At 39.7% G+C, this 15779-nt stretch overlaps 1 protein-coding gene across 2 annotated transcripts in view; it reads right to left on the reverse strand.

The window, feature by feature from the left end:
* Nucleotides 1-14939, reverse strand: part of LOC137304147 (AP2-associated protein kinase 1-like) — a 77475-nt gene extending 62536 nt beyond the window's left edge. For both annotated transcript variants that reach the window (XM_067972647.1, XM_067972648.1), the window contains exon 1: nucleotides 14492-14939. In XM_067972647.1, the coding sequence (XP_067828748.1) occupies nucleotides 14492-14648 (157 nt within the window). In that variant the 5' untranslated portion in view covers nucleotides 14649-14939. The remainder of the gene's footprint in view (nucleotides 1-14491) is intronic.
* Between the last annotated feature and the right edge of the window lie 840 nt (nucleotides 14940-15779).

The following is a 15779-nucleotide window of genomic DNA, read 5'->3' on the forward strand; positions in this document are numbered from 1 at the left end:
TTTTCAAAATATGAGTGATTTAATTGGGTCCTCTTTTTATTGGTATCCCTTTGTTGACTGCTTATTCCGAATTGGTGTGCAAGAGTAATAGGTGCAGCCAAAAATGAATCTCAGAAGCAGACACATGGACAAAATACTATGCAGCCCAATAAGTTACATGTATTACTGAGCTGTCAGTTTCAAGAGTTCTTTCAGCTCCAAGTGTACAGTCACTGGTGGTAAATACACTACCGTTAGTTACAGAGCTCCACAAATATGTAGAACAGTGAAGATAATAGAAATCTATTCAATCATAGATGTTTATTGAGTTTTAAGGATTATTTTGCCTTTGAGGTTCCAACAGTTTCTTTTTGAAGTCACGCAAAATGTTGATAGTCTTAGCAAACAATGGTATAATGATTTGTAACAGTTATATTCTCTATTCTGGGATGTTCCACATCTTCAGAAGATGATCATGACTCATGACAACAATCAAATTAATATATTCAACAGGCTATTATGTAATCATAACACACTCCCAAAGATAACCTGTATCTGCTCATCTGTGAACGCCAACGCTGCGAACAGAGCATCTCCAATCCACCATTTCAAATTTAAATGTAGAAGCAGCCTCCATTGCTATAGCTTTTAAAATACATGAAACCAAAAAGGTACAACTTCCTATTTTTGTCACACTGGTACTGGAGGGAGAAATGTTGGCAGGTCACACACTGTTCTTTGTCAGAGGATCTTTAACATCCACCTGAAGCAAATAGGACTTCAGTTTAAAGTCTCATTCGAACAATGGCATCTCCAAAAAATATAGCACTCCCTTATTGCCAGCCTAAATTATGAGCTCAAACCATAGTACTGGGCTTGAACAAACAACCTTCTGCAGAGGTCATCTTGTTCTGTAATGAAGGACACCACAGCACAAATATTAATGTGGATTTAGAAAATATTATGGGGCTATAAATAAGATTACATATAAAAAACTGTACAATCATCTAAGTGCTTATTCAAATAATTCTACTATAGGTGCTCTCTAAAAGGTCACCTACACCCACATTTTTAAAAATAGTACTATATTTCTCCCCTTCCCCCATTAAATTTCTCCTCTGCTGAAAAGGTATTGACTCTTTGGTAGAATGCAGTTCCACAACCGAGGCCTAGCTCATCCTTACCCTTGCACAAGTGCAAGTAATTCATGGGTTATAAAGAGCTTCAGGACATCCCAAAGATGCGATAAGACATCATATAAATGGAAGGTTCTATTTCTCAGAACAAAATAAAACAAGCATCACAAAACAGATGCATGGATCCTAACTTATTCACTGACACTATTCATTTTATTGAAGCAGTACTAATTTACTTGAAATAACTAGGTTAGAAACACAGAAATATTAAGATGTACATTTTACATTATCATCGTTAGGTTTTCAAATTAAAGTAATTAACAAACTGGTTAAACATTGCTGATTTGCTCAAGTAGATCTCAGCAGTCAGTGGCCTAAGACTAGCATTTGGAAGTGCCACTAGGCCAACACAGGGCCTTGCACAGGGAAAATAACTTACAAACTGTAGAAACATTGCAAGTGCTAATTCTGCAAGATTCTCTCCTAATCACTAGAATCTTGGAAGTAGATCACCTATTTATCTTCTCAACTAATGTTAAGTGCCACAGAGAAATCCGAAACATAAAGTTGGAAAATAAGGTATTTCTTGTAAAACAAAAACATTTGCCATAGTATTGGACAGTTAACACCATCTTTGCCTACAAAACAATGACTACGCTTCAAAGAGTAATCCAGAAGATATGAAGAGCTTGAGGACATTGAGGATGTGCAAAGTGCTAAATAAATGCAAATTGTCTCTTGCTATGGGAAATTATCAAGGGTATAAATTCAAAATATTATGTACGACACACTGAAATAAACATCCTGCTGAAACAAATTGTCTTCAAGCTATTTCTCACCCAAAACCCCCCAACCCCCCCAATCAATTCTACTCTGTTTATGCTTCATGTGGTCTCTACTAACATGACTTGGAAGGGCTTGACGTAGATATGAGGTGGCAAAAAAAGGGAGAAAAATTAGTCCTTGTTGTGCCCATGAAAATGGGGGTAAAATGGACCAATTTCAGGGTGCAAAATATACTAAAATACAAGCATTAACTGATTTACACTGGTGCTCTGCCATTCTACCAAACATGTGCGCTTGCAATAGCCTAAATAGGGAGACGGTGCCTTACCATGCTGCTCAAAACTGCCTTATTAGAAACAGACTAGAAATTGTGATAAATTCAATAATTTTAGTCTTAGTTTTTAATAAAAGACAAAAACAGAACTATTCAAACCAGTAACTAATTTGCATTTAATCTATTAATATAATATTTTCAGTGCACAGGTGTTTATTCACATCACATCGTGTTGTGGCTTCTCAGAGCATGAATACATCTTAAAAGAATTAGAAAAAACATTCCATTTTGCCCAAAATGCTGCTACAATTCTAAGAAGGTTGAAGTAAATCTGTCAATACCTCAGATGCACTTTATTGGAACTTTAAGAATGTTAAAGCATGATTTAAAAGATAGACTAAATACTCAATAGATACACAAAAGTGACACCAGAGAACAGACAAAAAAGTTGATCCACTAATTAGGTAGAGTTGTACAAGCCACCATGACCTAAATATGACTAAGTTAAGACCATGTAAATCAAAAAAATACTAACAGGTCCAGTGATGTTGAAATTCAGTACTTGTGGGTGCTCTAATATCATTAAGAAGTGCAGTAGGATATATCTCTACTTTCACATGAGTTTGAGTGTGGAGGGGGCCAGACACTCCCTACTCACCAGCTGACTTTTTTTTTATTCGTTCATGGGATGCGGGCGTCACTGACGAGGCCAGCATTTATTGCCCATCCCTAATTGCCCTCGAGAAGGTGGTGGTGAGCCGTCTTCTTGAACCGCTGCAGTCCGTGTGGTGACGGTTCTCCCACAGTGCTGTTAGGGAGGGAGTTCCAGGATTTTGACCCAGCGACAATGAAGGAACGGCGATATATTTCCAAGTCGGGATGGTGTCTGACTTGGAGGGGAACGTGCAGGTGGTGTTGTTCCCATGTGCCTGCTGCTCTTGTCCTTCTTGGTGGTAGAGGTCGCGGGTTTGGGAGGTGCTGTCGAAGAAGTCTTGGCGAGTTGCTGCAGTGCATCCTGTGGATGGTACACACTGCAGCCACAGTGCACTGGTGGTGAAGGGAGTGAATGTTTAGAGTGGTGGATGGGGTGCCAATCAAGCGGGCTGCTTTATCTTGGATGGTGTCGAGCTTCTTGAGTGTTGTTGGAGCTGCACTCATCCAAGCAAGTGGAGAGTATTCCATCACACTCCTGACTTGTGCCTTGTAGATGGTGGAAAAGCTTTGGGGAGTCAGGTGGTGAGTCACTCGCCGCAGAATACCCAGCCTCTGACCTGCTCTCGTAGCCACAGTATTTATATGGCTGGTCCAGTTAAGTTTCTGGTCAATGGTGACCCCCAGGATGTTGATGGTGGGGGATTCGGCGATGGTAATGCCATTGAATGTCAAGGGGAGGTGGTTAGACTCTCTCTTCTTGGAGATGGTCATTGCCTGGCACTTATCTGGCACGAATGTTACTTGCCACTTATCAGCCCAAGCCTGGATGTTGTCCAGGTCTTGCTGCATGCGGGCTCGGACTGCTTCATTATTTGAGGCGTTGCGAATGGAACTGAACACTGTGCAGTCATCAGCGAACATCCCCATTTCTGACCTTATGATGGAGGGAAGGTCATTGATGAAGCAGCTGAAGATGGTTGGGCCTAGGACACTGCCCTGAGGAACTCCTGCAGCAATGCCCTGGGGCTGAGATGATTGGCCTCCAACAACCACTGACTGTAGTGTCCTGAAACCTGCAATAAAAACTCTCTGCAGTATGCCACAGAAGTTGCGATCAGGCTCATGATGCTCTTCCCCTGCCTCTACAAATTACATATGGTGGAGGAGAGCTAAAGACACATGAAAACCAAGCACACATATCACAAAGAAAGAGTCCACCATTCTCCTGCTGCTGCAGCAAAACTCCCACCACAAATCTGGATAAAACATCTATGGGCCAGATGTTAGTGAATCAAGTGATTTTTGGCATCCAAGACTAGAGGCTTTTTTCCGTTGGTGGAATGCCACTGTCTGTAGATTTGGGGATCTCATTCCATTAATGGCGCTCCCAAATATAAAAGCTACCCAACTTTTGGAAAACTGACATCACCACAATTACACCATCTGTCATTTGATTAACCACGTCCTCTTCCGGCCCTTTGGACAAGCTGAGCTTACTTTATGCACCTGTGAGCACAAAATATCATGACAAGAGTATGCTGATGCATGGAAGTCACCTTAATTTCCAAGCTTGCTGCATGTGTCATGACAATGTTCTCAGGGCCAACCCTGAACCAGAATTACATTACCCTTAAAACATGTGGCACTGCACTGTTATTCAGTACATCTTTAATTTTCTATTGAATAATTGCTTTATCGGACAAAATATTACACAACTGCTACAGATAGAGTGGGTGGTAATATAATTGTTGCATATTAATTAAGCAACTTCCAAAATCCATCACAATTTATTTTAAATGTAATAAGTAGATTTACTTCACCTTTAAACATTGAATTTTAAATTTACAGCATACAATCAATTTGTTTCATAATTGAAAATGTACATGGGGGCTACATTTCTTCTGGCTTTTACCACCTAATCCATTAGCATTCAGTCTGTCCATCTCCACAATCCTTACGCATTGATTCGCAGAATATATTTTCCCCAGCTTTCAGCTAATCCTTCTTATAGATATCCAGGAAATTAAGATTTTTAAAAAAAAAAATTATAGGAACACCAAGGTTACAACACAGAAACAAGCCATTCAGCCCAACCAGTCCATGTTGGCATTACCCCTCCACACGAAATAGTACTAATCACATTTACTGATCCTGCTCCTATATTCCTTCACGCCCTTTTTCCTCATCCATCTATTTACTCTGATCTTGAATGTTGAGATGGTTCCTGCTTCAACCACTAACCCTAGAAGTGAACCTCATAACATTGTGTGAAGAAGTTTCTCCTGCCCTCTTTTAAATCTCAATTAATTTTGTATCTATGGCTTCTCATTCTAGACCCCTCAACTACCGGAAACTGCTTCTAACTACCCTTTCCCATCCTTTCATAATTTTAAACACTTCCACCATATTGCCCCGTAATCTGTGTTCTAACGAAAAAAGCTCCACATTTTCAAGTCATTCCTCGTATTTATATCTACTCAAATCAGGCAACTTCCTATTGAATCTGTATTGTATCCTCTCTCAATCTCAATATCCTTCCTACACAGTGTGTAACCCAATATTGCACACAGTACTCTAACTGAGGTGTTATTATAGTTACCTGTTGGCTTTTATATTCTATACCTCATGATAAAACCTGGAATTCCATTAGCCTTTTTAATGGTCTGATCAACATGAGGCGTTGCCTTTAACGTCCTGCGAGCCTGATCCACCAAATCCCTCGGATCGTCCACAGGACTGAGCCTACTTTCATTCAGGAGTATAATTACTTTTATTTTTTTAAACCAAAATACATCATATCATATTTACTGACACTGAATTCTATCTGCCATTTTTTAGTTTATTCTCCCCTTATCAATATCCCTTTGGTCTAAGAATTAACCATACCTCCTATTTTGCTTTCACTGGCAAATTTCAACAACACTCCCTCTAGATCTATATCCAAATCACAGTGAACAGAAGTGGCCCCAGAACTGAACTCTGGGACACCACTATCCACTTCCAAGCACTCTGAAAAAACTGACCTTAATTCTTACTCTGTTCTCACCCTTGTCACAAATTTTTAAACCAGTTTTCCTCAAATCCATACCCCTTAATCTTCCTTAGTAATATCCCATCTGTTATCATGTTAAAGGCTTTCCTAAAGTCCATGTACACTGCATCCACTGCATTTCCCCAGCTACCATATCTGTTCCCTCTTCAAAAGAATTCTATATGGTTTGTTAAGCACAATCATCCCTTTTGAAATCCGTGCTGGATAATTCTAATTAATTTATTTTTATCTAGATAAATGGTAATTTCATCCTTAAAGATTAAAATTTTCCCTAGATATTGAACTAGCTGGTCAGTAATTACCCAGATTAGCTCTGTCTCCCTTTTTAAAAATGGTTACCACATTGGCCACTCTTCAGTCCTCCAGCACACATCCACACTCAATAGACCCCAAAATAGAATTTCTAGAGCATCAGCAATTTCCTCCCTCAGGAACCTAGGATGTATCCTGTCAGGCCCTGACACTTTGTCTTCCAATAGCCTAACTAAAATTTCTCTTTCATATTATTACGCATCTCGCTCTCAACCACTTCAAGATTCACTTCCTCGCCATGAAGTTTTTCATGTTTCCACCATTTTTTGATCATCTATAAATTGACAATCCTTTCTTCACAGGGGTCCCACCACGCTTTTAACAATTCTCTTTTTACTTGTAAAATACTTCACTGTTGCTTTTGATTTTTTTAAAAGTTTTTCCTCTTAGCTTTCCTTAACTTGCTCTTTACTTTTTATTTTCTCATTTTTAGTTTTTTCATTATTATAGTCCTTCAATTTTAAATGGTTTCTAAACCCTTATTTATCCATGACATGCTAAAACTATTTGTAGTTTCTTTTTTTAAAAAAAAGGAATACTTATTCTGTAACTTTGCAATCTCATGTCCAAAAACATCTGACTGTTGCTCCACAGTCCTGTGTGCCAATATCTCCTTCTACCTCAATTCAAAACCGGCTCGCTCCTCATCTTTCTAAAATCTGCTCTAAACCAAATTGGTGTTCTAGCTTTTGACTGACTTTTTCCCTTTCTAGTTGCATCATATTGTGGTCACAATTCATAAGGTGCGGATACACATTTAGCTCATCTAACTGATGTACAGGTATACATTTTCCTTCAGGAAATAAATGATTCCAATAAAATGATAAAATTGGCAGAAATCCACATAAAAATCTTGCAATCAGAATGTTTTAGTGCATGTGGAGGTGAAGGTCAATAGAACCACATATGCAGTTAAATAGGTCTTGTACATACAGTTAACCAGCCTCCAAAATGGTTCTTACTCAACTGTGGCAGCAGATTGGGAAGAGAAGGGAGGGAAGGAAGGAAAGGAAGTTATAATTATACAGTGCCTTATCCTTAGAATGTTCCATAGACCTTCATGTCCAAAGTAAACTTTTTTTTAAAAAAAGTAATCACTTTTGTAGGCAATGCGGCAGCCAATTTGCACACAGAAATATCCCACAAACAGCATGTGAGTAGAAAGGTCAGTTAATTTGGTATTTTGGATGTTTTCTGCTGCGAGATGAATGTTGTCCAGAACACTGGAAAAACTCCCTGCTCTTCATTGAATAGAGCCACTGGATTTTTTACATCTTCTTGAGCAAGTAGACAAGGCTTTGGCTTAACATCTCAACAGAAATACAGCACCTGATGATCCAGCACACCTTCTGTACTGTACCCAAGTGCCAGCCGAGATCACATGCTTGAGAGTGGGCCTTGAACCAATGAATGAATCAAACGTAAGAGTGTCACCATCTAAGTCAAGCTTAAAATCATGGACAATGGCACAGAAATATAATTTGTGTTGCAATCCTTAGAGCTTGATCAGTAGGGGGAAAATGGTGTAGAAGACTCCCAGCAAATTTAGAGGCCCTAGATTTTCCCCTCCCCCTCAAGCATCTGTATAAAGGGAGGCACAAGCCAATGTAAAAAATACAACAGAATTTTGCCGACACCAGCATCCATTCAACTGCATTCAAAGAAGAGATAGGTGCCGGGGTGAAGGGTGGGGGGTGGGGGGGGGGGGGGGGGAGGGGGAGAAATAAACTGAATACAGCAAATGCCAAGAAAAAGATCCTGAACTTCAAGACTGTAATGTACTAGTTCATGTAGCTATGCGAACAGACATTCATCAACATAGACTCCTGCAAATGCCATTAAAGCAAAAAAGTGTGAAACTCTGCCACGAATAGGTAAACCAATGTAAAATTTTGGGAAAAATGATCACAAGGGTAATTTAATATCTCTATACTAATAGCCACCCTATAAAAGATTGATTCTTTAAAAACAAGGAGATGGGAAGTATGAAATGTTATTCGATGTCAAATCAGATTTTACAAAAGGCACAAGATAGCCTTTAGACCTCCTGAACACTTTTTAAACCTACCTGGAGTCAATGTAAACGTTTAACAATGTGGACATTGCCTCCAAGCATATAAATTTTACGGCACTAGAGAGCCCCCTCCTGAGCATAAAAGACTTCAGCCCGACAGTGTAAATGGTCCTAACTGAATGGAAACCCGTCGTCTCAATCCAGTTGATGAGTATAGGTCCACAACATAAAACTGGCTGTAACTGCACAAATTGTCCATTTCATTCGAAGAAGCCATAGGGATACCTGGTGGAGGAAATGTAAAATTCCATGTTGGTGTAGTAGGGAGCTCACTATTAAGGTTGTTGCTAATGTAACTTATTGAGGCAGTGAAAATAGATCTTTGCTCCACATCTAGCCTACAGTATTTTAGAGAGCTGGATGGTAATACTGCATGCTTAAAGTGCTTCCATCCACCACAGCATCCTTCAAAAACTAGCCAAAAGGTTATAATTGGAAATTTAAAAAAAAGGCAAGTGGTGTTTGGCAAATTTATTTTTATTTCCCCAAACACGAGCATGTAGATACAATTACTATTGAAATCCATCAACGTGGTGCAAACGCACCACTCTGACATGGTGACAAAAAATGACAGTTGTTCTGGCTCTTTTCCCACTCCAGCTGTAAAGCCTGTGCCTCTATTATTTTTCAGTCATTTGTAAAGCTTAAACAATGGAATGTCACCCAACCACATTAAACTAGTATGTGTGGGATTATTGCAGTACCAAACTAAATACTGAAAAAAAATTGAGAGTACAAGCCATGATTTCTCAGTCTACATTCTAAACACTTTTTTTTTATAAAATTCGTTCATGGGATCTGGGCATCGCTGGCAAGGCCAGCAATTATTGCCTATCCCTAATTGCCCTAGAGTAGGTGGTGGTAAGCTGCCTTCTTGAACCGCTGCAGTCCGTGTGGTGAAGGTTCTCCCACAGTGCTGTCAGGTAGGGAGTTCCAGGATTTTGACCCAGCGACAATGAAGGAACGGCAATATATTTCCAAGTTATCAATAGTTTTGAAGAGTTTTTAGTCAGGAAGAAAAAAAATAAGTAATATATCATATTGAGGAGTTCACAGAAGTCAGTCATTCTAAATTATATTTAACATACAATAATTTAATTGCACTTTTTATTAAATAAATCTGCTTACTGATTTAAAAGCTTACATGAATGCAAAACAGGGAAAGAAAAGCATGCATGCAGTTTAACTATACCCCTGCTTTTTCTTTGAGCAGCAATACTGAAAAAGGCAGTGATAACTGGAAATATGAGATATGGGAAAATCAATGTTCAACCAAGGCTGAAGCTTCATTTACTGTTTTCTTGGACGCAACTGTGTTTTCATAATCTAGTTCTCACTCCCTCTTGTTATTTTCCACAGATGAGATTTATGGGAAAAATAGCAAGCGCATGTGGTGTACTGGGAAAATAGGCTCCTTGTATTGGAACACCATTTGCACTCAACCAGGTTGAGGTTTCACTTCCTATTCCTCTGGACTCAAACGTACTTCCCTTTTCTAGTTCTCAACATACTACATTTTTATAAGGGGAAACAAAGTACAGAGGGTTATGTGTCCAAAAATGCAACATATAAAAAAAATCAGATGCTCTGATGGAGGAACTGCAAGTTATTTCTTGGACTTCCTCACTTGTGATATCGTTAGTATGTATGAAATGTTTCTATTGTAATCAATCACTGTCCAAATCATACAATCGGAACAAGATTTGCATTTCGTTCAAAACATCAAATTTGACTTCCTCAATGGTTGAGTGCTTGTTCAGTGAGTAGCTGAGCCACACGGATCAAGATTGTTCCAGATTTGATCTCTCATTTGTGCTGGGTTACTTTGAGTTACATTGCAACTACAGCACAGAAACAGGCCATTCAACCCAACTGGCTTATGCTGGCATTTATGCTCCACATGAGTCTCTTCCCTCCCTGAGGATGTATATTGGCAGTTGCTGGACAGCAAACAGAAGTGTGCAAGTGGACAGAGAGGGGCAAAGTCAGGTTCAGCTGTGGTTCCTCGTGATGGAATAGCATACCAACACTCCCATGGCATTATTCCAAAAGGAAAGAGTTTTCTCGGTGCCCTGGTCAATATTCCTTCTTCAACCAAAACCCAAACTGTTTAAGTGGTCAGTCATCTCATTACTGTTAGTGACATCCTGTTGCAAGCAAAATGGCTATCACATTCAGACTGCACTTCTGAAGTATTCCACTGTCTGAAGCTCTTGATACTTTTGGGACACATATTAAAAGTGATAAGCATACAAAATAAAAAAAGCAAATCTGCAAATCTGAAATCTAACAAAGAATCCCCAACCAAAACACCATAACCTGTCTTTTCTCTTTACAGCTGCTGTCTGACCTGTGTATTTCCAGCATTTTTTAAGTTGTATTTCAGGTGCTATATAAATGCAAGTTTTTTTGTTTAACTGGCTGAACTCGTGCATATTCGAATGAGCTCCAGATCAAACTAGAATAGACTGTTGGTGTTACATTATACATTTGTCATTTAGATTCCTAGGTAATTCAATCACACAGAATTGTGGATACTCTCATCGGAAGTAAAGAATTACTGTACTATTCCTGAGAGGGCAGGGTTAAGGGTTATGTTTACATCGAAACACTGTAACCCAACAGGTGTGGCATAATAATTCAGTAAAATGTCTCCAGATTTTCACTCCCAGAAAGTTGTGCAATATCATTTTTAGCTGTGTCCCATGAATAAGGATCCAATGAAATTCAAAGTCTTGAGAAAAGAACTCAAACTTTTACTCATCTAAAATATTTCAAAAACATTCCTTAAAAAAAGGAAAAAAGCTATAGTTATATACCAGAATGTTTGTGCAGCATTAAATGAAAATACAATGACAAGCTGCCATCGACAGCAAGAAATCAACCAAGTCGTAGGGCATCATTGTCTGCACGGTAGTTTTTACGTAGTTAGCTTGCCATGTAGTTAATTTGGACATTTCAAAAGCATTGAAGTAAATATACTCTGCCATATTGAAATTACTACTAATGGTACTGATCTGTTTTTTTTCCCTCTGAACTCATCTAGTGGAAGAACGTTGATACTGGGAACAGAAAACTTTTGGTACCCAGTTTTGCCATCAAGCATTCCTAAGTAGAGCATGAAATGCTCCCTCTTACTCTGCCCCAGTAGTTTCCTTTAACCCCAACAAGCACATTACTGCACCACTGATTTGGTGCCATCTCCCAACAGTAGCCACCCTTCTGACTATTTAATGACTACCAATCTAGTGCTGATTTTGTGATCCATTTCCTATGCCTGACAGTCACTAATGAAACAAAATTTCACAGCTGCAGGGGCAACAAACTATTGTTTGTATCCAAAACTACTGTTATTGTCTCTACCTGGCAAAGGTCCATGCAGGCCAAAAATGTGAAAGAATCATTGCTGGCCTGTAGAGGTTAGCTGAGCACTCAGCCCACTCTGCCAAGAAAAATTATGATGGCTGTTCACATTGCTGTTCTTAAGGAGATTGGAGAAACCACATTTCAAGGTGGGTCTAAATTGCCCCAGAGACAGGAATGCCATCAAAGGCATCTAAGTTAAATGCAACATCAAGCAAAAGGTTGAAAGCATATTTAAACTTACTGACCAATGGCATTTCAGCAAGCTTCATGTCAGAACAGGAGACTGAGTTGATTAAACATGCTGGAATGTTCATTAGCAGATAATAGTTACCAACCATTAATCTCTGCTGTCATGGCATCATTTTTTGTGTACTCGACAGAAGGCACATTTTTTCACACCTGTGAACCCATGCTCATGTGGGCAATGCAATTATCAATCACATGCTTTTAATAAAAAGTAACAAACACAAGACTAAAGTTGTTAGAGCTGGGATCAAGTTTGTTTGAACAAGAAAATAATTAAATTAATATGAACAACAGTGCCTGAAATCTTAAGTGAGTGGATGAGATAAGATGAAAAGATTTTATTCATAGCTTAAAGCTTGTTTCCCAGAATTTAACATTTGTAGGATTACAGTATTACAAAAAAAAGCACTCAAAATAGAATTTCACAAATAGTCACTGATAACACAAACATGATACTTATTGTTCCAGTTAAAAAAAGTCACAAATTTCAGATTCCGACACAGGCCGTCCAACAAATCCTAAATTAAGGAAAATACTGAATTTTCATGGCAATCATCATATATAACCAAATAATCTGAAATAAAAGTGTTTAACAAAAATAGAGTTTGGTAAATTTTTGGTTTGGGATAGAGTCATGTGCAAATACTATCACATGCAACTGATGCAATGATATGCTTGCTGGCACCATTTACTCTGTTATGACATTAGAAACAAAACAAGATCAGCAAAACACCAGACGAGTAAAAAGAAATAGTGCCAAACTACTTGGAAACCAATACCAATGAAGGGTTAAAGTTGAAAATTCAACTTTGGGCAGATACTGATCGACCTGCTGTGCATTTCCAGTTTTTAAATTGCAGACCTCCAGCATTCACTTTTCTTTTTATTTCTACTTAGGTATGGATTGTTCTCATTGAACGTACCAAGATCAGCATTTTTTGACAAAATAGCAGTGCTAGTTTGACTGTTACCAAACCCAGCTTTAGAGACGCTGGTAGTAGAAACCAGAAATATATCTTCTAAAAAGCATTGCCGTAAAATACTTTATTTCCTTCACCCACTCTCAAAATTCTTGGTGATCTTTCAAATTAGAAAGGAGGGAATTTTTGAATGCAATGCACTAAAAAAAAGACAATAACGAAGTTTTACACAGATTTACAGCACAAACAGGCCATTCAGCCCAACTGGTCTATGCCAGTGTTTATACTCCACCCAAGCCTCCTCCCACCCTACTTCATCTAATGCTATCTGCATAACCTTCTATTTGCTTCTCTCTCACGTACTTATCTAGCTTCCCCTTAAATGCATCTCTACTATTTGCCTCAACTACTCCTTGTGGTAGCAAGTTCCACTACTCTGTGGGGAAAGAAGTTTTGCCTGAATTCCTTATTGGATTTATTAACTATCTTATATTTATAGCCCCTAGTTTCGTACTCCCCCACATCTTCTCTAAGTCTACCCTGCAATCTTGAAGACCTCTATTAGGTCACCCATTTTCTAGAGAAAAGAGCCCCAGCCTGTTCAGTCCTTTTCTTTAAAAAAAAAAGCAATGCGTTCAAAAATCTTACCCCTTCCAAACTAAGTATCACTTCAAGAATATTTAAATTCATGATGAATACATGTAAATTGTTCCATTAGATTGACAATGGCCACAACTGGAGTATTGTGTCCAGTTCTGGGCACCGCACTTTAGGAAAGATGTGACGGCCTTAGAAAGGGTGCAAAAGAGATTTATTAGAATGATTCCAGGAATGAGGGATTTTAGTTATGTGGATAGACTGGAGAAGCTGGGGTTGTTCTCCTTGGAACAGAGATGGTTGCGAGGAGATTTGATCGAGGTATTCAAAATCACAAAAGGGTCTAGACAGAGTAGTCCAGCAATTTTATTTTAAATTCACAAGCTTTCGGAGGCTTCCTCCTTCGTCAGGTGAACGATGTGAAAATGACGAAGGAGGAAGCCTCCGAAAGCTTGTGAATTTAAAATAAAATTGCTGGACTATAACTTGGTGTTGTAAAATTGTTTACAATTGTCAACCCCAGTCCATCACCGGCATCTCCACATCTAGACAGAGTAGATAGAGAGAAACTGTTCCAATTGGCAGAAGGGTCAAGAACCAGAGGACATAGATTTAGGGTGATGAGCAAAAGAACCAAAAGAGGAAAAAACTTTTTTTTTTAAAACACAGGGAGTGGTGAGGATCTGGAATGCACTGCCTGGTGGGGGTGTGCAGGCAGATTTAATCGTGGCCTTCAAAAGGGAACTGGATAAGCACCTGAAAGTTAAAAAAAAAATTGCAGGGCTAGGGGGATAGGGGAGTGGGACTAGCTGGATCGCTCTTGCATAGAGCCAGCGCGGACTCGATGGGCCGAATGGCTTCCTTCCGTGCTGTGACCTTTCTATGAATCTATGTGCCCTCCCTTGCCTCGCAATTCATGACCAGCCGACAACACTTAACGAATCTTGATTCTAGAACGCGAATTTGGAACGTTCGGTTCGAGTTCGAGTTTAAACCCGCGCGGCTCGCGCCGCCCGTCTAACGGCAGCTTCCCCCCCCCCCCCCTCTCTCTCCCCTCCTCACAGTCGGATGCCAAGCGCCGGTCACCTCCCTTACCTTCCGCTATCAACTCCTCCACCGTGACCTGGTAGCGGCCCACCGTGTACATTTTCCCCTGGAAGGAAGACCACCCGCCGGCACTTCCAGACTGGCCACCCGCTACCGCTCCAGCCGCGGCCGCGCCTTCTCTCCGAGCGTCAAAAAACTTCTTCATCCTCTCGGGAGGTGAAAGCAAAAAAAAAAAACACAATTTCCTCCCCTCACTGCCGCCGGCTTTCTTTTTCTTTTCTTCCTCCCCGTCAATGCCACCTTGCTGACAGCATGCTGACGGTAATACGCCTCAACAGAAAGCCGTCTCTCTCTCCGACAGCAACCCCTCCGAGCTCAGGTTGGTGTTTTCAATTCTTTCTTGCAAGTAGCGCATCCCCTCCTTTTACCTGACAGACTGAGCGTGTGTCAGGAAAACATGCGGCAGCCTGGAGCTCGCTGCCAGCCGCTCCTCCCCTCTCCCGGAAGCGGAAATACACCCATTCAAAACACACACATAGAGGACAACTTTCCTTAGTCAGCAGTAATGTCTTTAACTCGTTCCATACTGCTGTTGGCAAACCTTCCAACTCCCCTTATTTCTGAAGTATAACCCACCTTTTTCAATATTTGTGGACTTATCCCATTTGTTACTGGTAATAATTTGTAAGAAAACTAGCTCCTTTCAGGATGTCCCAAAGCGCTTTACAGTCAATGAAGTACTTTTTTGAAGTGTAGGCATAGTTGTAATGTAGGAAACGTGGCAGCCAATTTGCGCAGAGCAAGGTCCCACAAACAGCATTGAGATAATAACAGAAAGAAAGAACTTGCATTTTTATAAGCCTTTCATGATTTCAGGATTTCCCAAAGCGCTTTACGACAAATGAAGTACTTTTGAAATGTAATCACTGTTGTAATGTATTATCAAACAAAAGGAAGGGCTTGTGACAATCCAAAACTTCTGGCGCCCAAAGGAGCACCTAATCCAGGCACGCCAACCGAACAGCTTCAAAATCAGAGAGGAAATAGCAGAGACTCTGGTTACAATCTTTCAATCGTCTTAAAGTATGGAGGTTGTGCCAGGGGACTGAAAGGTTGCCAATGGAACACCTCTGTTCAAAAAGGGAGAAAGATATACATCAGTAACTATAGATCAATCAGCTTAACATATGTGGTGAGAAAACATCTAGAAAGACTGCAGTTAATTAAGAACAGCCAAAATCGATTTGTAAAAGGCAAGGCATGGTAGACAAACTTCATAACATTTTTTGAGGAAGTATGGATATGTTGATGAAGGAAATGCAATCGCTGTTTTGTA

Source organism: Heptranchias perlo, chromosome 36 (assembly GCF_035084215.1).
Source record: "Heptranchias perlo isolate sHepPer1 chromosome 36, sHepPer1.hap1, whole genome shotgun sequence".
Taxonomy (NCBI): Eukaryota; Metazoa; Chordata; class Chondrichthyes; order Hexanchiformes; family Hexanchidae; genus Heptranchias; species Heptranchias perlo.